Raw genomic sequence first — 26,634 nt, 5'->3', positions numbered from 1 at the left:
TATGTAAATATGTTTGTGTGAGAGATAACTAACTAATCTAAAAAGATACTGATACTGAAGGATGGCTGTTGGAGCCGACACATAATGCTTTTAAATGTGAGTGAAAGTGGGGTCAGGGTGGTAGTTACATGTTGGGTCTGAATGGATAAAATAATGCTTTATTTTGTGTTCATGGTTGTGCTTTCTTGTATGTCTAGCTCTACTTGAGATTTAGGTAGCAGGAGTGAGGACATTAGTAGAAAATATGGACAATTTTAGCGGCCTTTACTTTCACCCAGGCAGCACGGTGGAACAGTTTAAATCCACTGGCTAGCTGGAGCTTTTCTGTATGGAGTTCAGCATGCTATCTCTGTGCTTGCATGGGTTCTGTCTGGGTATTCTGGTTTCCTATTCTGAGTGCTTGTCTGTCTCTCTGTGTTTGTCCTGTGATCGACTGGCAGCCTGTCCAGGATGTACTCCGCCTCTTGCCCTGTGACAGCTAGGACAGACTCCAGCCCCCTGTGACTTTGAATTGGATAACTGGAGGAAAATGGATTGATTTACTTTCTAACCCAGCTTCTAAGAGCTGGCTGAGGGTTCTTGGTTTTAGAGTATAAATTTCAATTGGGTTGGGTTAAGTTATGGTTATTGTTAGGCGTAAGGGGCTAGGAAAAATATGTCATGTCAATAAGGGTTCTGTGTGTGTGCGTATGTGTGCTTGTGTGTGTGTGTGTGTGTGTGTGTGTGTGTGTGTGTGTGTGTGTGTGTGTGTGTGTGTGTGTACGTGTGTACAAGGAAGAAGCTTAGATACAGTATGAGCAGCTCAAATGAAATAGCTTTTAGTAGACCTTCCCAGTGCCTCCTTGAAATCAACCATAATGGGCCCTTGGTAATTATCAAATAAATTAGCCAGGGGAAAGAGTGGGAGAGCAGGAGGAGAAGGGGGAGGAAGAGGGAGGGATCAGGGCTGACTCCTTTCATTCTTTTTCATTCTCATAGCTGTCTTTGCCTGTTAAAACGCTTTACCTAAATTTATATAATTTTGTCAGACAGGCATCTTGGTGTAATTTAATACTTTTGTTATGCAAATACACGTTGGTTTTTATTGTAGTTTAGGGCATGTTTTCTTTCTTTATTATAGTGTTCATCAGCTGAGATGGATTGATAAATTAAGGATTAGCACGCCTCCAGTAGGATAACAGGTTAAAGAAACCATTGATTTTCAGCCTTTTTCTCCCCAAACCCATATTATTTAGGAGTTAAAAATACCTGACATTTCAACAAACCTATTAGAACTTGTAATATTTAAATAAATACGCATGTGTAGGGATGAAGTGTTGATTCTTAAATGGTACTTCTAATGTGGATGGGTGGTTAAAGAATCATGTGGTCATGAGATGAGTGTTTGGAGATGAACTGGGCAATATCAATGGACAGTGTTGTACACTATTATTTTATTGCTCAGAGACAGTATTCACTATAGGTAGGATTATCAAAGGAAAGCACACTGTTTGATTGTGACAATTTTGGGCTCTAGCAACAGAGCTGTCCATGGTGCTACTTCAGCTACTATTTGAGAGCATTGCAAAATGTAAGTATGCATTGTTCTGATCTGATATAGTGACTCGATATTTCTTCTTGAAGATACCATTTGCACTGACTTGTGTATAAATAAATTGGCTTTCTAGCTTGTTAAAAAGTCTCTACACACTGAAGGGTGCACAATGTGAGAAAACCCTATGTTAGCCTTAATCATAACCCATTTAAACATATTTTAGACAGACGTGCTTTGGCTTTACTCCATCGTAACACAAATATATAGTTCATAGTTTGCAAGAAACAGATACATGCGCTCATAAAATCATGGGCTTAATGGGAAGCCGAGGAGGCCTTTCACACAGGTGCAGTTTTAGCCTTTGCATGCTTTTGCACTCCTGTTTTACTATACTCGAGAATATTTACTTCTACACTTCTGCTTGTTTAGATGAATAAAGAACATCTTCTCCAAGTGAAGCAGTTGGGACTAAAGGGCATCAAACCAAATTAAATAACACACTGTCTCTTAATAGTGGTAATGGATTCACGGTAACAACACTGCACTGGCTTAGTAATATCTACATTTTGGAACATAAGAATTTTTTCACTCCAGTAATAATGTGTCTGCAAACCTGGATAGCTCCATAAGTTTTTTTTGACTAAAATATGGTTATATATTTTTGTGTCTGTACACTAATAGGGGGTTTGCATTCAAAAAAGATTATTTAAATCAATATATGATTGTGTGCAGAGTTTTACACTTCATATTGAATTAACCCTAGAGCCATTTTTATCTATAGTCCCTCATTTCCAGGCCCCAAAGTAGGCCAGTTATATGCCAATCATGTTCAAGTGAATGATGCCATCATCAGGCTGCAAAAGCAAAATAAACCAGTATACATTCATTTTAGCACTAATCAACTCTGGAACACCAATAAGACTGGAAAACCACAGAAACAACAAGTGGATGATCGCAGAATTATCTCCATTTCAAGAAAAACTCCTTCACATCATCTCACCAAGTCAAGAACATGCTCAAGGAAGCAGGCATATCACTGTCAAAGTCGACTGCATTTATGAATGCAAACACAGAGGACTTACAAGAAGGTGTAAACCGCTGGTTACACTCAGCAACAGGAAGGCGTGATTAGACTTTACCAGAAAACATCTAAAGGACTCTCTACAGTTTTGAAAAAAAGAAAAGAAGACAAGATTAACTTGTACAAGTTGTGCGACCACAACACATCATCTGTCAGATATAGAGGAGGCAATGTTATGGCGTTTATGGCAGCCTGTGGAACCAGGTCACCAGTGTTTATTGATCATGTGATTGCTGATAGAAGCAGCAGAATGACTTTTAAAGTGTACAAGGCAGTATACTCTGCTCAGATTCAGCCAAATGCTACAAAACTGATTCAACAGCGCAAAATGGATAATCATCCTAACCATAAGACAAAAGCAATCAAAGAATTTGTCATGGTAAAAAAAATAGGATATTCCTCTATGGACAAGTCAGACAGCTGATCTCAGCCCAACAGATGATGCTTTTCAGTTATTAAATAGAAAAAACTGGAAAAAGACTCAAAAGCAAATGGAGGCAGTCGCTTCAAAGGCCTAGCAGAGCATCACAAGTGAGGAAACACAGAATTTTGTGATGCTCATGGGTTCATTGAGTGCAAAAGATTTTCATGCAAGTGTTAAAAGCAATCTTTATATTTAAAATTATGCTAGTTTGTCCAGTTAATTTGTAGCCTCTGAAAATGGAGGACTGTATAAAAATATCTTTTTTAAAGCACACGCCTAAATCCCTGGCTGTGACAACACATACACACAAAGTAGACATCTTTCATTGTCACTGTAGCATATGTGACAGCTTATGTGTGTCTGAAAGAGAGATTGACCATTAAAAGTAGCATTGTAATGATGGAGGGTAGATGGAGACGAATTGAATGGAGGGAGTGGAAAAGAAAAGGAAGATAGAAACGAGAAGGTAAATCAGGAGGAGGTGAATAAATAAGGAATGTGTAGGTGTACTCCACTGTCTGTTCATTGCTGCAACACGCTGTAGTGAGGATACTCACCACAAACACACACTCACAGTTTGTTGAGTGCACTTTGCAAATGTGGATTGTAAGACAGTGGGAGTAAGAATAGTGTAGCTCGTTAGACAGATTGTGAGTGTCTCTCACTGTGTGTGTGTGTGTGTTAGTGTGTGTCTGTGAGCACATGCATTTGTGAGAAGTCCATTTGCGCAACTACTGGCCTGCATTGTACCAAATCTGCAATCCATTTAGCCCAAAATCTGAAAGGCAAACCTCGATGTTATGAGTGTTTTTGTTAACTAGTGCAGCCTAAAAAATAAAGTGACAGGATGCACAGAGAAATGTGGTGAACTCCTCTGTGGCCTATAGCCTAGACTTGTGAATCAATTACAGATCCATTCAGCAGTTCCTTTCCTCTCCTCTGATCTCGTTTGCCATCATTTAAATGGCTGATTTCGTTTTTACCTCTAATGAAGGGTACCGTGCACGCACACACACACACAAAGACACACACATAGACACACGTGCACACAAAACTCACATGAAACGCACACTTGCACGTCGCTGTGTGCTACCGCAGCGCCCCCTACCCAGCTGTTATCACGTGAGTGCACGGGCCCTAGCAACAGCGAGCGAGAGAGTGAACAAAAAAGAGAGATCCTGGCGAGAGCAGGGGACAGGGGAATGGGTAAAGAGAGGGAGAGAGAAAGAGATGAGAGGGAGGGGGGAGCTGTGGAGCATTAATAAGTGATGAGTCCAACAGTGTGAATTGCTGTTAGTTAGCATTGCTGCAGCGCCGCTTTCATTTGCATGGCAGCACCAAGAACAAACCCCTTTACTTACGCCATTTCCTCTCTCGCTCTGTATCTCTCCGAGTCACTTTTTTTTTCTTTTTCCTGAACCATTTTATCTGTTTCTATCTTTTCCTCATCTCCTTGGTCTAGTCAACATCTCAAAATATGTATATCTTTTCTTAGGTACTTTTTAATCTTTTTTTTCATATCTGATCTGTTCGTCTCCTTCTCCAAGCCTCCCCTGTGGCTACAACATCACTACATTAACATTATCATTTTTTTCTTCACTGCTTTCCTTTTTTATGAGCTCTTATGCTACCGTTCCTTCCTCCTCTATTTGACAATAATTTGTTGAAAATGGCAGCCATATACTACTGGAATATATTTAGCATCACCTTTCCTACATCCCTTCATCTTCTGCCTCCAACTCCTCTCCCCTTTTCACTATATCTTAAAAAAAAGAGGAGTGTCCTCTCTCTAGGGGAACTTTGGGGAAGACAAGTGATGCTCCAGGGCTCCTTAATCCTTTTTTCATTGCCCCCCCTGTCTCAGCATCTCGTTATTTGCATGTATGTGTCTGCCTGTGGAATTTTTGGCATACGTGCGCATACGCTCACACAGAGATCTAGCAGCAGCTTCTGCACTTGGCTTGACTTGATGCCTCAGGCTGATCAGCTGAACTGATTCCATTACTTACAGACCCCCCTGAAAGAGAGGAGCACAGACTAAGAGGGAAAAAGGCAGAGACAGAAAGAGGTGGAGGGCAGAGGGGAAATGAGTGGAAGAGAGACTGGGGATGGAGAATAGATGCCATGCAGAAGGCAGAAAAAGGGAAAAAAGAGCAAAAAAAGGGAAGAAAAGGTTGGAAAACAAGGAGGAAGTGAGAGGATTTTGCACCTCCCTTGGGTGTAGGATAGACCTCAAAATTCTCATCCAGCTTCCTACAGTAAAATAAATAAATAAAATACAGACACAGAAGCACATACAAACACACACTCAAAAACAACATCAACAAACTCCTGGAGGCGTAGGCAGACTAGACGAGAATTGATCTCCTCTCCCACAAGGAGAGGCTTGCAAGGAGGGAGAGAGAGAACGGGAGGTGGAGAAAGATGTAGAAGAATTGTTTTTACCCATGTATGGCTCTCAGGCCTGTAGGCCCCTCATCCTTCTCACTCTCACTCCCTCCTGTGTCACTCCCAGCGGCATGTTTCTCTTTATCTCCCTATCTCTCCCTCCATCAATCTCCATCTGCCGTCTTCCTCCCTGTAGGTCCAGACCCTTCCGCTACTCCACTGCCTCTCGCCGTCGCTGCCTGTTTTAGGTGTGTCACATCTCCAAAGACAGCAGGGAAGCAGAGAGTGGCTAGAAATTAAATATCAGTAGTGAAAGAAGAGGAAGAGTGGTAGAAAGCTTTGGTCAGTGCAGTCAAGGGGAAAATAGAGCATGTTTTTTTTTACATTTTCTGTTTTTATCTTAATTTTACACACTGGATACGCATTTAAATCACAGCATTGAAGGACCAAATGTCAGCCATGATCACCATGTATATAAAAAAAATCTTTTTTAATGCTACCAGCTACAATGACCATGACTGGAAGGCAGTTGAAAAGGAAAGAAGATATGTGCATGCAGGTTGGCTTGAAAAAGCATATTAATAATAAGATGCATAGTGAATGATAACTTTCAGTTTTTATACCATGTCCGCTTTTAATCTGGTATACCACTGCAGCCCTACTTATGGAAGATGCTACAGCTGGACATCTAAGGGGATTAAAAGGTAAATTAGGCTTCTCAAAAAAGCCATCTGTTAGCATCCTGTATATGTCCTTGAGGTTTTTTCTGTTTAAAGTCACTTCAGGTTTTGAAGGTTTTTTTGTTTTTCTAAATAGTTTTTAAAACATAGAAAATGTCTGCATATTAATAAGAATAGAAAATACTGTTCATCATTACTGCTAAAACAATCTATAGTTAGTTTATGATTTTTTTCTATGTTAATTTCTAATTATTATTTTGGTTTGGTGAAATTTGATGTTTAATAATAATAATAATAATAATAATAATAATAATAATGGATTGCATTTATATAGCGCTTTTCGAGACCCTCAAAGCACTTTACAATTCCACTATTCATTCACTCTCACATTCACACACTGGTGGAGGCAAGCTACAGTTGTAGCCACAGCTTTAATGTAACATTTAATGATATTTATTAATTTACAGAATAAATTAATCGGTTACACAGAAAAAAAAATGATGCAGGATGAATTCTTTTCCTTGGATCCTTATGCAGTTTGAACAAGAGAGAAAAAAACACAAGATAAGAACAGAGTATAGAAAAATAGTGAGAAGGCTGGCATAAGTTTCCTTCACAGTCAGCAGTGACAAGCTCCTTTTCATTAAGGTCCCCTGCATCACTTTCCTTTCCTCCATTCTTAGCCATTTCTTACTCTACCCACCACTCTTCCCTCCCGTCACCCCCCCTCTGGTCTGTCTTCCTCTCTCCAGGCATGTTGTGACAGGGTGTAGCAGTGTGTTATACAGGGTTCTACTCACCAAGTGCATATTATCCTGTAAGGCTTAATACCTAGGTTGGAACAAAAGGGCAGGCTTGGAAATTATAGCTTACGTCGCTTAGCACTCAGCACAACAGTCTGACTCACATGAAAACACGCGTGTGTGAACTTCATATATCCATGCAGATGCACAAGATGACACTGCCGTGTGTATGCATATTCAGAACTCTGACAGCTTAGTCACAGACACACAAAGATTTTGTAATGCCTCTTTCACGATTAGTTCAAATGCATTAAATCCTGTTTTAGAATTAACTGCCTTAAATAAATCACTCAATTTATGCCTGGTATTGACAAACAATCTGTAATTGGATGACAGTGTATAAGGCCCCAGACACACAGGCAAGTAGTCCTGGAAGTTGCTGTCAGTTGCTAGGTGAAATTGTTTGCAAAGACTGCTGCTGTGCACCTACTTGCATTTGCAGCAGTCTTTATTGTAGCAGATTGCTTTGATCGAGTGTTTTTGGGCAAGGCAGCATCTTGCATGAAAACTAAGGGCGGCCATAGTGATATGCTAGTAAGCATCAGGGAATACACCTTACCTACTGACCAGAGGTTGGAGAGGGTCACTGACACGTCTCTAGATATGTGAGACTGAGGCCTAAAGAAGAAAAAGTCTTTGTAAAAGGAATTTGTTCTATGTAAAAAACACAAAGTGCTCTGAGTTGTAATGGAAGGTACTGTGATCAGATTTCATCCAGGTGAATATAGCTCATCAAATAATGAATAAATACACCAAACAAGTTAAAACGTCATCTGAGTCTTCTTGTAGACTTCAACAACTCTAACAAAATGTTTGTTGACAAGTCTGTGAGCCGTGTTTAACTTATGTTTTTAAACTGTGTTAACAATCAAGATAACAAAAAAGAATTGATGGACAATTGCAAACAGGCCCCATGGACTGTATTTATTACCAAAGATTAATGCCAAGGTGTGACTGTGGTGAAGAAGTACAGCCGCGACTCTCCGCCATATCTCAGTCTTGTTAGTGTGTGTGTGGCAGAAAGCCAGGTCAGTCTTCTCTGTTTTATAAATCTCCTTTGGATGGACTTGTGCAGCCATAAAATGCATTGATTTTGTTGCACACATTGTGGTAGGAGACACACACACTCACACACACATAGACAGATACAAAGCTGGTTATTGATACTTAATACACAGTAAACATATGCATATACGTATTATACACAGTTTTTCACCATTTGCCAGCCACAATAAAGGAATAAAAATGTAAACAAATAATCATTTAAATCATCTTGTCAATAAAATGATTATTAGCTATGTTCCTGATTAAAACTTTACAATTTAAGTGTTTAAAAAACAAACAGTAGCAATAAAGTTTTAACACTACATTAGCTGTTTTCCATAAACCAATTGATTTGCTTGCACCCTAAAAGTTTCTAAAAAAAACCCCTAAAAAACAATAATAATGCTGTGCTACGACTAGGCGCTGACCTATTGCTTGGAGCATGTGTGTGTGTGTGAGTGAGTAAGAGTGTTTTTTGTGCTTGGCACATATTTCTAGTATTCAACTATTCAATGCACCTGCATTTTACTAAAGCTCTCTCTTGTCAACACTGCAAAGAGATATTGAAACATCGTGTACGGCAAACAACAGTCACCATGTTCTTACACTCACATACACTCTCACACACACACAGACACTTGCACAAATGCACGCACACACACTGTAATAGCATTCACATAACCAAACAATCTGCAATCTACTACAAACTCTGAAGTGCACACTGTCTAAAATAACCCTTTGGGGGGAACAGAATACAAAAAGACTCAGAGAAGCGGAAAGAATGAAACACTGAAATACACTCTCCTCATCTCCTTTCCTTCCTTCTCTTTTTCTTCTCTCTCACATACACACATGTGCAGATACTCTGTCTATTGACATGCAGATAAATCACAGCCAGTCCAAGCAGTCACTGATGTGACATGAAAATGACGCTAATCTGCTGTTACCATAACACGCACCGACACATCAATTATTAACGCTTACAATAACTCCCCACTCTCTTTTCTCTTTCTTGTTCCTCTCAAATGTCTTTTTCCCGTTGTGTACATCTCACTAAAAGAACGGGACAGAGTCAGTTAAAAGCACCCATGTGTTCGGGTCTTTTGATGACATGTATATTATAGAAGTGCTTTCTATCTTCCAAAAACTGTGATTTTTTTCCTTACAAATATGCTCAGTGTTGGTGAAGCTAGTAGCCCCAACTCTTCAGCAGCGCACATATGCTATATGAACAAAAGCTCTGGGCCACCTACCCTTAACACCTACAGGAGCTGCTCAGCCATTAAAACCCTTGGCATTAAGCTGCTAGTGCAAAGTTTTTAATGCTGATGTTAATGCCAGAGCAGGTTTGGATCTCTGCAGTTATTGATTTGGTGACTTTTAAATACTTTGTCTACACTGTAATTGAATGCAGCCTGACACTTTGAAGTGCTTCCTAAACACTTCCACTTTACAATAATACCACTCACAGTTGATCATGGAAAATCTAGGGTGGAAAACCGACTTGTCTGGACTGTGGCATCCTATTACAGTGCCACACTCAAATTCAGTGAGCTCTTTGGAACAACCCGTTCCTTCACAAAAACGTTTTTAAAGATAGACTGCTGTGCAGTGGCAATGGGACTGAAAACATCGACTTCAAAGACTAAGAGTTGGGATCCGATACTTGTCCATATAGTGCTTATAGGGTTACCTTTGTGAATCTTGAGAACTTATACATGTGTAATTAAATGATCAAATGGAAAACATGCTGTTATTATTTAGCCCTACGAAAGATAAAACAGGACATACATAAACAGCATGTATGTTTTTTTGACCCGCTCCTGTTCTGCTCTCCTCTACAGGCAATCGATTCTTCCTGACCTCATTTGGCGCGCTGTACATCTCAGAAGTGCAGAAGGAAGATGCCCTTTCCACCTACCGCTGCATCACAAAGCACAAGTACAGTGGAGAGACTCGTCAGAGCAACGGAGCCAGGCTCTCTGTTTTGGGTAAGCAACAATTTACTCTATGAAAAAGAGACTTGTGTTTAAGTTTTAGTTTTTGAGATTTTTGGTGTTTGAAATCAATAAAACTTTTTTGTGACCTTTATAACCTACAGACCCTACGGAGTCCACCCCATCAGTGCTGGACAGTTTCCAGTCCAGTGAGGTGCAGGTGGGGCATAATGTGGAGCTGCCCTGCATCGCCTCTGGATATCCAAACCCGACCATCCGTTGGCTAAAGGATGGTCGACCATTACCAGCAGACTCGCGCTGGACACGGCGCATCACTGGTCTCACCATTTCAGACTTGAGACTCGAGGATAGCGGCAACTACATCTGTGAGGTCACCAACAGCTTTGGCTCCAAAGAGGTGACGGGTCACCTCAACGTGATAGGTGGGTAAATTTTTAATTTGCCTCTCCTGTCCTCCAGTGTTCCCCTCAAATAGCAACTGAGTGCAATAGGCAGAAGTAGTAAATGTGACATCAGGACACAAACCGCAATAGAGACATCTTTTAAGCTCTGTCGGTTCTGCCGTGGCCACCCTCGTCTAGGTCGAGCATGAGCTTGATATTTAAGGATGGCTTGCTCCCCCACTGTGTTCTCAAACCGCAGTGAAGCGTCTCCACAGTGACAGAGAACAGTGGTCATGCAGGCCTGTCGCTCCATTTTCCGATGGGTGTGTGAGAGAGAGGAGAAGGTTATGGAATATATACAATAACATTAATGTTAATATAAGAGATGTTAAAAGGTGACACACATAGAAGACACAGAACACTTAGAGGAGGTTATGGAGTTGGTAAAGATAAGAGATGAAATTTGAGGGTGGCTTGAGACGAGTTAGTGGACGCTGAGTACACTGGCCACAGGGCACATCATTGCACAGCCTACAAACCTCAAGTGACAGGGCATGCAAGGTGGGACACACACACACACAAATTTGGACAAGCATACAGTATATACACTCAGTGCCCATGAAGAAAGTCTTACACATTCATTGTCACAGAGACACACATGCTCACACACATTCAGCAGCCTCCAGCACCTAACACCAGCTGCTTTATTGCTCACTGACATTTTCTCCCCTTTTCGTCTTTCTGTCTCGGTTTTCCTCGCTGCTTAGAGCGTGCGCGCACACACAAACACAAAAAGTCAGAAAAAATGATTTACATACAGAAAGCACAGACTTATTATACCAACATGTTATTTGTGTTGAACAGCACAGAATAGCTCAATAAAAATTGCTCTTGCGCAACAATGCAAATAATACACTTTTTAGTGCCCGAGGGACACGCACCAGTTTTTGTACCTTCAATATTTGGGTAGCAACTGGCTTCTGTGCTTGCTTGCTGCTTACCGCTTCATCCCTTTTTATTTTTTAATTTACTTTGTCTTGCCTGTTCCTTCTACCACCTTTAGAGCCACTGCGGGTTACCTTGTCTCCCAAAAATCTGAAGACAGGGATCAGCAGTACAGTCATCCTCTCCTGTGCTGTTCAAGGTTCTCCTCACTATATGGTGTCCTGGTACCGCAACACAGAACCTGTTTTGCCTGATCAGCACTTTTCCATCCAGGGTGCTCACAATGAGACGCTGTTCATTTCTGCTGCACAAAAAAGACACTCGGGTGCTTACCAGTGCTTTGCCACACGCAAAGGCCAGACTGCCCAGGACTTCTCCATCATTCTCCTAGAAGGTATGGAAAATTATGCTTCTAATATTTGTAAGAAATTGTCTATGTCTATTACTCAAAACTGTTCACATATAGAAAAGGAAAAAATAATAAACAACAAACAGCTTTTTGTTGATTACTATTATGCATATACTGTTACAGTGGTCTATACTCATATTAACCCTCTGAAGTCTAAGCAGTCATTGTTGACCATCCCAGCCCAACCACAACCATACTTAATCCTAGGAAATCGGAATATATCATTTTAGTTTTTATCAAATCGCTCTCTTACAGAAAGTCAAAGAAAGTAATCATTCCAACTTAAGCATGAAGACATATCCATATTTTTCCCAAACAAGTCTACTTTGCCTTCCTCCATAAATGTTGGAGTAACCAGCTAATCATCTCAACGTAGAGTACTGCACAAAGTCCTGAGCTACTCCTTATTTCCCTATATTTTCCTTACAAGGAGCCCGACTTGAAATTTTTATTTTTTTGTAAGTGGTCTTGAGCAACAGTTGTTCAAGATTTGTTTGCTGCGTTTTCATCCATATTCAGACCAGTTCTTGTACCTGGCCATTTTCAGAAGAATGTGTTTTGTATGTTTGGGTTAAGCCATTTTCCGCTGAGCAGGTCTGCAGATGTCCGTCAGCACACAGAGCAGAGATCTGAGCAAGAGCAACGCCAACAACTGAGTGAGAGGACTGTTATTGTGTGTATATGGATAATAGCAAACACTGAAATACATTTCTTGCCCAAGCAATGAATTTTGTTGGCTCAAATTAAGCGTTTCTTTGCTCAAAATAATTGTATCCTCAAAATGCAACATTTGCACTTGCAAAAATTTTTTATGTGCGCTCAGAATAGAGGCTCAAAAATAACAGCATAGAAAAAGTGTCATATTTTTGTATGGTGTGCAATGTGAAACTGGACTGAAAGTGGGTTATAAAAGAAGAAGTGGCAGGCTCGGAAAACTGTTTACAGCAGATGAACAAGACTTGAAAACCATGTTCTTATGAAATAAGAAAAAAAAATCCAGCAAAGACATGACATAGGACCTGAGAGATGCATCTGGCCCTTTAGTTGATCCATATACTTTTTGCCAAAGCCTCATCAGAAATGGTCTCAGTGGAAAGGTGGCTGTCAAGAAGCTGTTCTTAAGGGAGGGAGACAGGGAGAAAAGGCTGAGGTATTCCACAAGAACTGGACTAAAAAGCAGTGGCAACAGGTCTTATGGAGGGATTAATCCTAGTTTGACATTTCTGTTAAAGTTATTTTCCAAATTTATTTGATGAAATCAGAAAAGAGGTACCAGGTACCAGCCATTTGTGAAACACGGTGGAGGATTTATGGTGTGGAGTTGCATTTTCAGCCAGTGGTGTTGGGCATCTTGTCAAATTGATGAAATTATGAATGCAGAAAAGTGCCATCAGAATTTGATCCGCCATGCAATATCATCTGGAAGGTGTCTTGATTTTTCTGCACTGATCCCAAACAAGCTGCTAATGCAATAAAATGTCTGAATAGAAAAACACAGAGTGGAACACTTTCAGTCGTGGATTGGCCTCCCCAGAGCTCAGACCTCAACATTACTGACCCAGAGAATGGGTGACAGAATGGGCTTGCCTAAGAGAGTTCATGCTGTGTTGAGGAGTAAAGGTGGTCATATCAGATGTTGACTCTGTTGTTCTTGTATACACTGTGTTTCCACTGCCCCCCACCCCTTTCCCGTTTTCCTAGCAAAATATAATGGCACAATATTTTTACAAGTAGTATATGTGAGCCAACAGCACAGGCTTCATTCTGCTCTAAAGACTTTGTTGCTCTGTCAGCGAAAGAGGAACTTGTTAATAGGGTCATCTCAGGGACACACCTCTGGCTACAAACACAGAAGCCCCGCCTACCTGCTGTTCAAATTCTCTTTGCTAGGGGCAAATCAGAAGAGAGTGGGCTTAAAGATTGAACTCGGGAAATTAGCTTAGAGAGGAGCAAAAGTAACATTTTTCCTCCAAATTCACACTTCACATCTCTTGTGATTGTTTCCAGATGGCACACCCCGTATTGTTGCCTCCTTCAGTGAGAGGGTGGTTGTCCCGGGTGAACCGTTTTCCCTGATGTGTGCTGCCAAAGGAGCGCCTCCACCCACCATCACTTGGACCTTGGATGACGAGCCTGTGGCCAGAGATCTGTCGCGTGTCAGAGCCAGTCAGTACACCCTGTCTGACGGCAGCACCGTGAGCCACGTGAACGTCAGCAACCCACAGATTCGTGATGGTGGAGTGTATCGGTGCGCCGCACGAAACTCAGCCGGTAGTGCTGAGTACCAAGCGCGCATAAACGTAAGAGGTGCCTGTCTACTTTTCAATATCAGTCATACGGAGGCTTCTCATAGCCTGACCCCTACCCCACCCTCTCCTGTACCCTTCTATATCTCTCCCTCTTTCTCTGTATGTGTTTTGCTTCCTCGTATATATGTATATTTTCAAAATTTCCTTTTTTCCTTTTTTAAATTTATTTATTTTTGGTTGTTTGTCCATCTTTCTATCTACACATTAATCTTACAAGGGAGTGTATTTTTTCTTCACTAGCCCTTATACTCTGTCTCGTTCTGTCTTCTTTGCTGTGCAGTTTGGGTCCTCCAGCTGCATATGTGCTGGTGTAAACTCATGCATAGATAAGACAAATACACCAAGTCATCCATCAAGTTTATCTAATTATATTCACATCAATATGTACACACATATGCATGCTTGCAGGGAGATAGAATATTCAAATGGAAACTTTCCAGCTTTATACTGTGAGTTGTTAATGGAGAGGACGTGACATTAAGGTAATCTGAGACTTGAACGAAGAAACCTAAGAAGGCACAGAAAGACAGAGATGTAGGTGAGGCAGAGTACTTGAAATGGGAGAAGAATAAGAGAAGGGGAGTGGCAATGTATGTTGAGGGAGTGATGGTAAACTCTGGTGACAGGACAGGTGATGTCACTGTCGTCTGAGATAACAAGAATGAGGAGTGACACCACTGAACAGGGCTGTATCACTGTCTCCATCTCCCTCTCTCTCACACACACACACTCTCTCTGCTTTCATTGTCCATTGGTGAGATGTGTAGTTGTGACATGTGAGTCTGCCCGAAGCAGACATGCCAGAACGATCATTGGAGTGAGAATGAGCCCCGCTGCCAGAGAGTTTCAAGCCCACATGCAACACAAACTGACACAAATACAGCCACGACGCGTACATGGACACAGACATTCAGAAATGAAACAGCAGCACAGCGCTATGCTTATCCACTCACTCAAATGTGATACGCCCAACTTATCTCATTCAGCGAGGGACCCACAGCAAGCATTCTGAGCCACACAGACATAGTTGAGCACACGCGTGTCACACAAACACGGTATCTGTGTTTGTGTGTGATGGTGTTGCTGAATAATACATCTTTGACTCGTCAGAGCTGCGACTTCAAAGGTTGGCACATACTGCGAAAGGGAGGGGAGAGAGACAGAGGGAAGTGAGAGGTAGGGGGACGGGAAGGAGAGACAAAAACAAAGATACAAGACGAACAGTGGCGAGGAGGTCAACAAAGAAGTGACAGATGATTGAGTGATAGCTCACAGTGTCTTCCAATGATGCTAAACAGAAACACATTTTGTGTCGGCCTGACTGCCTGTCTACCTGTCCTCAGCCTTTCTCTGCCTCTTGGCAAGACTTTATACTGAGGTAGTTGAGCTTTTTACTAGTTGCTTGTTGTGGTCACTATTGGACCACAACATTTTAATAACAAGTTTGTCATAATTTAGAACTGTGGAAAAGATAAAGCGCATTTCAGACACTGACACAAACAAGGGAGGGTTTTTACACCCAAAGATTTGCTTTGAAACCGTCAGAATTGGTTGGTCAGCATGAATGAAAACTCTGTTATTACTGGGCATGTAAAAGTGCTATCTTCTCACAAAATGAAGTACAGAATAAAGTCAAGTGTCATTTTAGCAGGGGGTTTTTTCCCATTGGTTTCACCCACTCACTTTCCCTTTCTCTGTATTTCACGCTCTCTTTTTAGAGATGTCATGCAGTCAATTATATTAAATCCCGGTGTGTTTAAATGTCAGTAGCATTAAATAAAATTATCATCTCTAGCCCAGTCTGACCTGTAAACAACAACATGAACGTTGGTGTTTTCTTCTTCTAGTTTCCGTTTGCTCCTAAAAGAAACAGTGCAAATTATCAAAAGTAGAAAGACATGAGCCACTTTTATCCAATTTATGCCCCGCCTAAACCTGAAAAAAAAATGTAGTTCATGTTTATAAGGTTATTTTAGTAAACGTCTTAGTATATGTAATCTCCATAAACCTAAAAAAATTCCTTAAGATCCCACATCGGTGAGAAATGAGGTTAATATATTTTCCAGAGAAAACATCTGAGGGTGGGTGAGAAACTGTTTCCACCAGAAAAGAAACTTAACACTAAGGCAGGCCATTTTAACCTCTCTTTCTCCCTCTCCTCTGCAAGCTTCTCTCCTCTTCTGTCCACTAGCCTTCCCCTACCACCCTCCCCGTTATTCCTAAAATTCCCGTGACCTGCTTCTGACACCGTCAATTAATACACTTCTTTTTTCCTCCTCTCTTCTTTTTGATCAACCCATCTCTCTTTCTGTTTTTCCATTTCTCTCCCCATTTGCTTGCTCTCTCCATCAGGTCCTCCAAGGATTCGGCCAATGAAGAATATCACCGCCGTAGCAGGAAGAAACACTTTCATAAACTGCCGTGTGATTGGGTACCCTTATTACTCAATAAACTGGTACAAGGAGGGACTTCTACTGCCTGACAACCATCGCCAGGTAGAGTTAGTGCTCTCCATTTCTGCTCCAAAATAAATGAATAACATGAATAAAAATATATCTTGGTATTGGTTTTTCATACAGCACTATAAAGCATTTAATCTATACACATATTTCTCACTGTGTGTATAGATTATCCGTAAGAGGCTTGTGTTCTTGTCGTTTAACAGCTGTTATTTAGAAATATTGTATATTTACTGTAAAAAAAAAACATAATGAATCTCATAACTTAGAATAACATAGCTGGACAAAATTACAAAAATGTATATGTATATATATTAAAATTGTTAATTTATTTTTAGACAGTGTGGCTCTGCATAGAGCAGGTGATCTTCATACATCCATTTTATAATGAAAGCTTAAGCAAGTGTTTAACCATAAAAAGGGATTTTGCTGTCTGAAACACTGACTTAATGATCAGTTGGCATCGCTGTTACTTTTTATTGTATGATACAGGCCTGTTACATTACACTGTTTTGGTCCTATTTGATTTAGTAGTGTACAGAAAAAAAACCTGTATGGAATCTTGAAAATCCTTAAAAATTGGAAATAAATTAATTTGCAAAGCAAGTATGTCTCATATGTATGAGCATCCTCTTATTTAACTTCAATACTGCTGATGTCTGTCCAGGTGGTGTATGAGAACGGGACTCTAAAGCTCAGCGATGTTCAGAAAGGGATGGACGAGGGGGCCTATGTCTGTAGTGTGCTCATCCAACCGCAGCTCTTTATCACACAGACTGTTTATGTTACTGTCAAAGGTAAGTCACAGAGGTCACAGCTTTGAAACAGTAGCTGCTGGTCGGTATCTGTTTTTGGGTAGCTGCATACAGTAGAGGCATTATGACATGAGAATGCAAATAATCTTCTCTCAGTGATGTAAATTCTGTAAAGGGAAAAGAGATGAATATGCTACAAGCAAAATTATATAGAACCAGAATTTATAGTAATCTGACTTTGTTTTACTGTGTCAAAAAAAAAAGAAATTATGAATGCTAATGAGAGTGATTGTAAGAGACATGTTGGGGAGCAAAACTGGTTAAGAGCAAGATGGTGTGAGTGAAGCAGAGGGAGAAGACAGAACAATGCTGTATGCATTGCCTCTAATAACCCCTGATTAAGGGGCGGAGTGGCCTAGTGTGAGCTCTCAACCACTCAGCAATTACATCGAGCAGGAGAGCTATTATATACGATTTGTGTGTGTGCATATCATACTCATGCATATATATATATATATATATATATAATGTGTGTGTGTCTGTGTGTGTGTGAGAGAGATGACTATGAGTGTGTATTCTGCATGTCACCTTGTATGTTTGTCTCTGCTCTCAGCTGCAACAGAACAATGTGTTTGTTTTAGGATGTTGTCGAGTATAAGCGTGCAGTGTGTGTGTGTGTGTGTGTGTGTGTGTGTGTGTGTGTGTGTGTGTGTGTGTGTGTGTCTGTTTGACATTGGCATGATGTGTGAAATTTGTGTGGCTCAGTGGTCTGTGCATACTTGCACATGTGAGTATACAGGCACATTTGCGTGCATGCATACGTTTGCCGGGTTTAGGTATGTGCTTGTATGAATGTGTGCTTGTCATGTCTTTGATTTAATTAGATGAATTTTAACGAGGCCCAGATTAAATCCCCCAGATGTCTCAGCTGTAGTCCCCCCCACCTCCACCAACAACAACCTCTACTTCATCCCCCACTCCAAACCACCACCATCACCTCTGCCGGTATCCATGGTAACACTCTTCTTCCCCCTGTGGATGGGGCTCTAATTAGAGCAGCTATTATGGGCTGGTTTTAGCAGGGCAGGGTAGGGTGGAGTGGAGGGGTTGGTAGGGGGCACAGGCGGCTGCAGAGTGGGTAGTGGGCTAGTAGGCCGGGCTGCAGAAGCTTTTGGGAGTGAAGGCTTAGATGAAAGACTCAAGAAATCATGTTTTTGATCTCCCGCAGTCTCACAGACAGTTGGACCACTAGTTTACCAATCAGACTGTCAGCTGAAAATGATAGATTCTGAACCATGCCCAGTCTAACACAGTCTTTTTTATCTCTTCACTGTTTTTCTCATTTCACCTCTTCTCCCTTTGCACCACTCACTCTCCCACTCCATGTCCTCGAGATGCCCCTGAATCTTCAAAACTGTCTGTCTGCCCATATCCTCTCTATGCCTTCACATCTGACTCGGTCTCTCTTCTCTATACTTCATTTATTCATATCTGCCTAAAATCTGTGTCTTCACCTTTTACTCACCCTGCTCATTTAAACAGCCCTCTAACTGTTTTCATTCATTTTTTTCTTTATTTCCATTCTCTCTTTGCCTTAGACTGACTTCTCTCTATATACCCTTTATTTCACCCCGCTGCCTGTCCTTGCCTTTTTATGTACCCTTGCCTTTTCCATTTTCCACTCTCTTTCATCCAATCGTTCTATCTCTTTTACTTATCTTCTTTTATTTCATTTCACTATTTCTCCCATTTGTCTCTGCATATCTATTCACCCTCCCACTATTCCTTGGACCTTGTATTTCTCTTATTGGTTTTGGTTATTTTTTGGACTCTTTCATCCAATTTCTCTGTCTTTTCTACCTGTCTCAGTTCCTCCACTGATCCAGCCATTTGACTTTCCTCCGACTTCCATCGGTAAATTGATGTACATTGCCTGCGTGGTGTCGTCTGGGGACATGCCCATACGCATCACATGGCGCAAGGACGGCCAGGAGATCGTGCCCTCTTCGGGCATTACTATTGACACGAAGGAGTTCATGAGCTCCCTCCAGATATCGAAGGTGTCGCTCAAGCACAATGGCAACTACACCTGCATTGCCAGCAATGATGCTGCCACTGTCAGCACAGAGAGGCAGCTCACGGTTACAGGTAAGAAAAGAAAGAGCACAAAAGAGAGAATATGAAAGAGATATTTAGAAAGGGATGAAGGACAAATGGAGGAAAAAGGAGCACTTTGGAGATTTGGTATTCCACTTGAATAAAGATGGAGGACCTGGATGATAGAAATAAAAATGGTCAAAAATCAAACAGCAGAAGTGATTTTGCACTGGATCCTTAACTTCTAATTTTGATATTCCAATACCTTTTTGGTTTAATGCCAAATTTTTCAAAACACAACACAACACAAAAAAGATAAGATTTTTAAAGTATTACAGGACATCTCCACATCCCTCAAATAACATTTGATTTTTCTCTCTTTAATTATCAGCACATTAACACTCGAAGAAAGGGTTATTTTTTGCGAAGTCTATGTCACCTCAGACAAAGCCTTTTTTTGAACAACTTGAAATATTAAGGTAAAAAGTGTAACCTGCACAATGAGAGGATGCAGGGATACTTTTAAACGGTGACTGAATAGTTTGATGAGTTTAAAATGTATATGAATTACATTCCATGGCCTTTGCAGTCTCATTTCAGTTGATTAACTTGTTAAACAGTGCTCTCCATCATCATCAACTATCAAAATTTCAACTGAGGATAACTCTTAGTATATGTTGTTTTTTTTTATTCATACTCATCTCCATTTCCTCACTAAACATTAGAGGTTATTGAAATAATAACAGAAATATGAATCTCGTGTTTAATATTCTCCAGTGCCTCCTCGGTTTGTGGTGCAGCCCAATAACCAGGATGGGATCTATGGGAAGTCAGCTATCCTGAACTGTTCTGTTGATGGATACCCTCCTCCTAAGGTCATGTGGAAGCATGCCAAAGGTGCATTAGGTACATGAGTTTTATACGATCCTAAATTCTTTATTTATGTACTGTGATGTGCCTCCGTCAGCTGTTCTCTGCACATTGTCATATCTATTCTGTGCAAAGTAAAATGCATATGCCGGCAGTTAACTACATCATAATCTCATGTTCCTTTGCTCACTCTCTCTCTGTCCAGCGGGTATTGGGAACCCACAGCAGTACCACCCTGTGCCTCTGACGGGCCGTATTCAGATCATGAATAATGGCTCTTTACTTATCAGACATGTCCTGGAAGAGGATCGGGGCTTCTACCTCTGTCAGGCCTCCAACGGCGTGGGCTCAGACATCAGCAAAAGCATGGTCCTCACAGTTAAGAGTGAGTATACAAACTTGCACTGGTTAATGTAGCAGGGTATGACTTCTTCGCTACGCAGACGACTGCAGTGAGGCCATCTGGGATGCTCCAGCACTCCCTCTTTATCGGTCCTCATCCACATGCACTCACTAACCGTGTCAAACCAATGAGCCAGCTCGCAACACTCTCTCTTTGGGCTCAACCGTACGCGCACATACATGCACCATCGTAGACTCGAAGAGCAAAGGTGACTGTGGACATAAGTGAAAAAACATGAGGTATAGAATGAAAAAAAGTGTGTGTGTGTATCTGCGGTAGACATTGACAAAGCAACCAACTCAGCGATTGATCTTTTGACTCTCGGGATCTGTCTACAGACGATCAAAATGACTTTGAGCTTAACCATTATCTGCAATCAATCTCTTCAACCTGCCCTCGACGTCAGTAACACCCTATGTAATGCAATGTGAAACTCCACATGGAGAATGTGTATGCAAACACACACAGACACATTGACTGTCAGTATCTAGTAGAGCGTTATATGATGCCAATATATTTTTTACTATGCAGTACACTGACCTTGACCAAAAATCTGTAATCACGACAGAGATGTCAAGGCTTAATATTCTGGCACCCTTTGACACTTGTACACGCAGACACATATAACAAGCTGCACATAAATCTATCTACTAGTTTCATCATGTTTTTCTATCACAGGGTTGCCCCTCTCCCTCTCTCTCCCTTTCACTTTCTCTCTCCCCTTCTGGTGTTAGTGTTATTGATTGAACCGTTCCTCTCCTCTGCCTCCCTCAATTCTGTCTGTTTCACTCAGCGGAGAGGGAGGAAAAGAGGAAAAGAGGGAGGGTGAGATGAATAAGTGATGAAAACAAAACAGCAGAAGCCTCCTCAGATCGATATTTTGTGTGTGTAAATGAGTGCGTGTGCCCGTGTGTCTGTTGGGGAGAGAAGATTGAGTGTGTAAAGGGATTTTGTGTATAGAGTGTACACGAAAGGTAGAGTGTATCGTTTTTGCCTCTTCATTCACCTAGACCCCAGTGTTAACTATTGGGGAATGAGGAAGGAGGTTTATTGACTTTACCTCATTGACCACAGCTCTTCATTACTTTACTGCAATGGAACTTGGCTACTCTGAACTCCACCTTTTTCAACTGCCAGTTATCCCACCTTTCTCCTCTCTGCTATTTCCCTTCTTTCTGCTTTTCCACTTAAACCCTGCTTATTATCCACTTACTCTTTCTTTTCCTTCCTCCCTCTCCCCTCTTTTATCTGCTTCTGTCATCTGACATCCCTCTCATCAATCTGTTTACTGTTACCATTTCTGCCTGCTTCACCCCATTTATTCTTGCCTTCTCTTCATCTCACACTCCATTTCCCGTCTCCTTCCAGTCCCAGCAATGATCACCAGTCACCCCAACACCACCATGGCTAAGAAGGGTCACTTGAAGGAGTTGAACTGCACAGCCAGGGGAGAATGGCCCATCATCATCCGCTGGGAAAGGGGTGACACCGTCATCGACCCCGATCGCAACCCCCGATACTCCATTACCACCAGTCCCAATGAAAAGACTGATGAGGTGCTGTCAACACTCAAGGTAAAAAAAAAAAAGACTTATATATAGTAGAAGATCTAGATCATTTCTGATGAAATGAGACATTAATGTCTCACCGACTCTTATTCAGTTGACAGATGCATGAGCTTTAAATCTTTTCTTTTGATTTACTTTTTCACACCCAGACTACTACCCTGAATTTTTCAACATATTACCCGACAGCATTGTACGTGTGAACACTAATGACAGACTTCATTTAGACATTAAACGGTCTTTGTCCTCCTAGCTCCCTGCCATAAAATTAGCAGTTAACCGATCAGAAGGTGCAACTTCAGACACAGTCCAAAACAGAAAATCACACGGTGATTTGCCAGAGATTCCAGAGTTCACGTGTGAAAACAGCTGTAACTTTCACCACGCAAAGCAAACTATTTGGTACAGTGTCAACTTTTGTACCTTCCTTGTCTGTGCTTCATAGCGTTAAGATTAGAAAGAAGATAGCAAAACCAGTTTGTGTGTTTGGGGTTGTTAGAAATTCAAATTGTGCTGGCCACAAATTTAGCAAACAGTTAGAGAGATTAATTTATTATTAAATTAATTCATCAGAATACAAGATTAGATATACTTTATTATCCCAGATTCAAAACAGAAATTCTAATTCTCAATATCTCTATGTCTTAATTTTCCTCTAACATACCGTGGCAGTCATAGCAGCCACGGGTTGTCTCCTAATTCATTTAAAACGGAAATTCTGCACTGGCCAGGCTCAAATGAAAGCACGGAGCTTCTTTAGCCTGCTGATGCCATGTTTTTCAGATATTAACAAAAGGTAATGGAGGGAGACGCATAAATGAGGAGCAACTTTGTGTTCACTGAATTCAGAGAGTGTCACAACCTCAGCGATGATCAAGTGTTTTGTATGTTTTGTCGGTGTATGTGTACCTCACACACCAACCAAATGTTTTTTAGGCAAAAACTAATTCTTGGCACTCAAACTGCAGTGGGTGCCGAGTGTACAGGTGTCTGTTACACCTTTCAGTGAGGTGAACAGAGTCGCCTAAATACCAAACAAAACATGGTCAAGCAAAAACTTTCACCGAGGCGCTTCTTCATCACAAAGCTTTGCACAATTTGTCTATGCAGACATAGAGTTGTTTCTCTCGTTGACATTTTTTTCTTTGTGCCTTTCTCACTTGAGCTCAAGCCAGCAGAGCGTGAGGATTCAGTCTTCTTCTCTTGTCATGCCATCAACTCTTACGGAGAGGGACGAGGCCTTATCCAGCTCACTGTGCAAGGTAAGCGTCCATGTGCAAAAGCATGTACTGTACCATCCTCACTTTAATACCATAAAAGCTACAAAACTACGCTCTTCTTTCTTCACCTTTGAACTTGTCTTTCATGTGGTCCTTTTTTCCCTCCTTTTTCTTGCCTCCTTTTGCTCACTTTGTCTAATTTTAAACCTCAGAGCCTCCAGACCCTCCAGAGCTAGAGGTGCGAGAAGTGAAAGATCGTAGCATGAATCTCAGGTGGACACAGAGATTTGATGGGAACAGCGTAATTACATCATACGATATCGAATACAAGAACAAAACAGGTGAGTAAAAGTCAAGTCGGTGATTTATTTTATTAAAGTATTGCAAAAGACCCTAAAAGTAGCAGTATATTCTACACTGAAAATTGCTAGGTTGTTTGTGCTTGTTTTATTTGAGCCTCTTTATTTGAAGCTATTTTAAACTGAATGCCAATAGCATTCCCAACTTCCCATGTCCATCCAAAGTGTTGAAGTAGTAAAATGTGTTATTTTTTCCTGTTTTGTCAGATTCCTGGGAACTAAAGCATGCCACCCGAAATATCTCTCCAACCAACAACCAGGCCAACATAGTGGATCTTCATCCTGCATCTGTCTACAGTATCCGCATGTACTCCTACAATGCTATAGGCAAAAGCGAGGCTAGTAAGGAACTCACTATCAGCACAGAGGAAGCACGTAAGTCTTTTGACAGCACTGCTTTCTACTCGCATGAATGTAGGCAAATATTTTATTTTTTGCTTGTTGTATGAGCAATTAGCGTTTGAATCTGTTATGACTCTGACATCTGTCCTTGACTAATCATTTTGAATGCTAGTCTCAATAAAACTGAAAGAAACCTCTTTTGATCTAAATATTCAAGAAAAAGTACGAAACGTGGAAATGTTAATGTTGCATAATGTTTTTCTGACATTAGTGCAATGCCTCCACTCAGTCCCATTGTCTCTCTTGTTATAGAGCCTGATGGTCCTCCAATGGATGTCATCCTGCAGCCTGTGACATCTCAGAGTATCAGGGTCACATGGAAGGTAATGCATTTCAAGGATCTGTCTCCTGACCAGCTTTGCCTTATATTATTTTATCATTATTTCTTCAGATTAACTTATTTTTCATCTTAATGTATGTGTGGAGGTGTCAATGTCATTACACAATCTAGCAATATGAATATTGATTCTAATGTGAGAACATTTTTTCAAATGGAAACCTTTAGGCTCCAAGGAAGGAGCTGCAGAACGGTGTCATCCGCGGTTACCAAATCGGTTACAGAGAAAATGGCCCAGGTAGTAATGGGCAGTACAGCATCGTGGAGATGAAGGCCACTGGAGACAGTGAGGTCTACACACTGGACAACCTGAAGAAGTTTGCCCAGTATGGGGTGGTTGTCCAAGCTTTCAACAGAGCAGGCACAGGACCTTCCAGCTCAGAGATCAATGCTACAACACTAGAAGACGGTGAGCAATACACAACTGTGTCAACATACGTGTAAAGGGATTGTAGGACAGTCTGTAGGACTGTATAATAAGGTAAATGTTGGCTACCTTTATGACCTGTAGCAATATTGGAACAAATAAAACAAATAAGTGCAAATGTGCAGTGGAAAAGGACAAAGTCAGTCATATGAAATATCAGCCTCTGCACTATTTCTCATGCCATTGTACTTTTTGCTTTTGCAGTCTGGTCTCTTTCAAATCATGCCATGCTGTATAACCTCAAATTACTACATTCGCTCTGTTGCCTCAGCAAGAATGAATATTGGCTGTTGAAATTCCAATCCCTTATAAATACCATCTACACAGATAACCTCTGTGATTCATGTAAAGTGAGTGTAGACAGAGTGTATATACTGCAATACGTCCCGATCATTATTGGGTAGAAGAGTTAATGCTGAATGGATGAATGACTAAAACACAAAAAGCACTTAGAGAGCAAAACCCTCTTCTTAGGCTGGAAAGTGTTGCACAAGATTCATAGTTTACCAAACAAACACATTAGAGATTTGTTGATACTTTTGGGGGGGAAACAACTGATGACAAAAATTGACCAACAAAAAGACAAAAATGTGCAACACGAGCTTAAAAGCAGTTTGGGAAAGATGGAAGAGGCTGGTGTAGTAAACTGATGGCGCAATCACAATAGAGCAATGAATCCTTGTCCTTGTTTATTGTCCTGTGATTGAATTTGATCCATTTAGCTTTTCAACCTGACATTCAAGGGCTAAACTTTATATTGCAAGGGCAGACACCTTCTTAAAAAAATTCTTTTATCATTTATTTATGTTTTTTTTTTTTATATTAAGCATTGGTTTCTATGCCGACTGTATTGACTTTTGGCTGCTGATAAAACAAATGAAAGTCACGACAAGTTGACAGTTGTTATACTCATAATTAGCATTATGGCAGTCACTATTTAGGTAGGCAAATCATATCCTGCTATATCATCTTTTTGACCATAATTAAAAAAAGTTAAACACCACATCAAATTAAATTAAGATATGCAATTAAGATCAAACTGTTTACTGACAACATACAAGGTGAAGTAATATAATTTTCTTATAGACATCTATACGGACTTCTTTTCGCTTTTATCCATTCGAAAGAATTAAGGTTGATGCATTGCCTCCAGTTTTTGGACTAGGCGGCTGCATCTGTCGCACTTCTTGTGTTCTCATTTGTCTTTTCTCACTCTTTGTTTCTTTAGCATTGGGCAGTTCATCTTCATGCTAAATGCAGACAGCCATCTTTGTTACATACTATCTCTCTCAATCTCCGTTTATCTACATTTGCATGTTTGTACCACGTACAAACAAACACACATACACTAATCACATACACATTCGTCCTTCCAGTGAACAGTTGGCTTAGCCTCATTGGTCTAGAAGAGACAGAGCCCTCCAGTTCTTTCCTGTGGCTGTCACCGTGGCGACAGTGATATTGATGGCCATTATGATAATAGTGATAACAACAAGCATACTAAAAATAATTATAATTAGCTTGTCTCTCTGTTTGTCTCTCTCTCTTTCCCTGTGCTAGCTTCCTGCTGTAATTATCCACAGCTGAGAGCATTGTCTCCCTGATCCCTCTTTTCATCTTTTTCTGCCCTTCCCTTGCTCCCCTTGCTTTTAACTCTCTTCCTCCCTTCTTCCTCTGCCCATCACCCGCGTGTCCTCCTCCCTATAGCCCGAGTTCATCATTGTTATTTTCCCCAAATTAATGCAGTCATTTATGTAAGGTTTATTTTGTTCATTTGTTTTG

General features: G+C 40.9%; 1 protein-coding gene across 1 annotated transcript in view; it reads left to right on the top strand.

Annotated features, from left to right (window-relative positions):
• Positions 1–26,634, top strand: part of dscaml1 (Down syndrome cell adhesion molecule like 1) — a 95,188-nt gene that overhangs the window by 49,305 nt on the left and 19,249 nt on the right. The window contains exons 4-18 of the mRNA XM_026191298.1: positions 9,799–9,945; positions 10,056–10,334; positions 11,359–11,634; positions 13,657–13,956; positions 16,311–16,453; positions 17,085–17,214; positions 19,042–19,320; positions 20,047–20,175; positions 20,345–20,524; positions 21,911–22,116; positions 23,273–23,369; positions 23,540–23,668; positions 23,894–24,061; positions 24,341–24,411; positions 24,594–24,834. Of these exons, the coding sequence (XP_026047083.1) occupies positions 9,799–9,945; positions 10,056–10,334; positions 11,359–11,634; positions 13,657–13,956; positions 16,311–16,453; positions 17,085–17,214; positions 19,042–19,320; positions 20,047–20,175; positions 20,345–20,524; positions 21,911–22,116; positions 23,273–23,369; positions 23,540–23,668; positions 23,894–24,061; positions 24,341–24,411; positions 24,594–24,834 (2,775 nt within the window). The remainder of the gene's footprint in view (positions 1–9,798; positions 9,946–10,055; positions 10,335–11,358; positions 11,635–13,656; positions 13,957–16,310; positions 16,454–17,084; positions 17,215–19,041; positions 19,321–20,046; positions 20,176–20,344; positions 20,525–21,910; positions 22,117–23,272; positions 23,370–23,539; positions 23,669–23,893; positions 24,062–24,340; positions 24,412–24,593; positions 24,835–26,634) is intronic.

The sequence above is a fragment of the Astatotilapia calliptera genome, chromosome 14, assembly GCF_900246225.1.
Source record: "Astatotilapia calliptera chromosome 14, fAstCal1.2, whole genome shotgun sequence".
NCBI lineage: Eukaryota > Metazoa > Chordata > Actinopteri > Cichliformes > Cichlidae > Astatotilapia > Astatotilapia calliptera.
The sequence above is the reverse complement of the archived record's forward strand: the minus strand, read 5'-3'. Positions and strand labels throughout refer to the sequence as shown.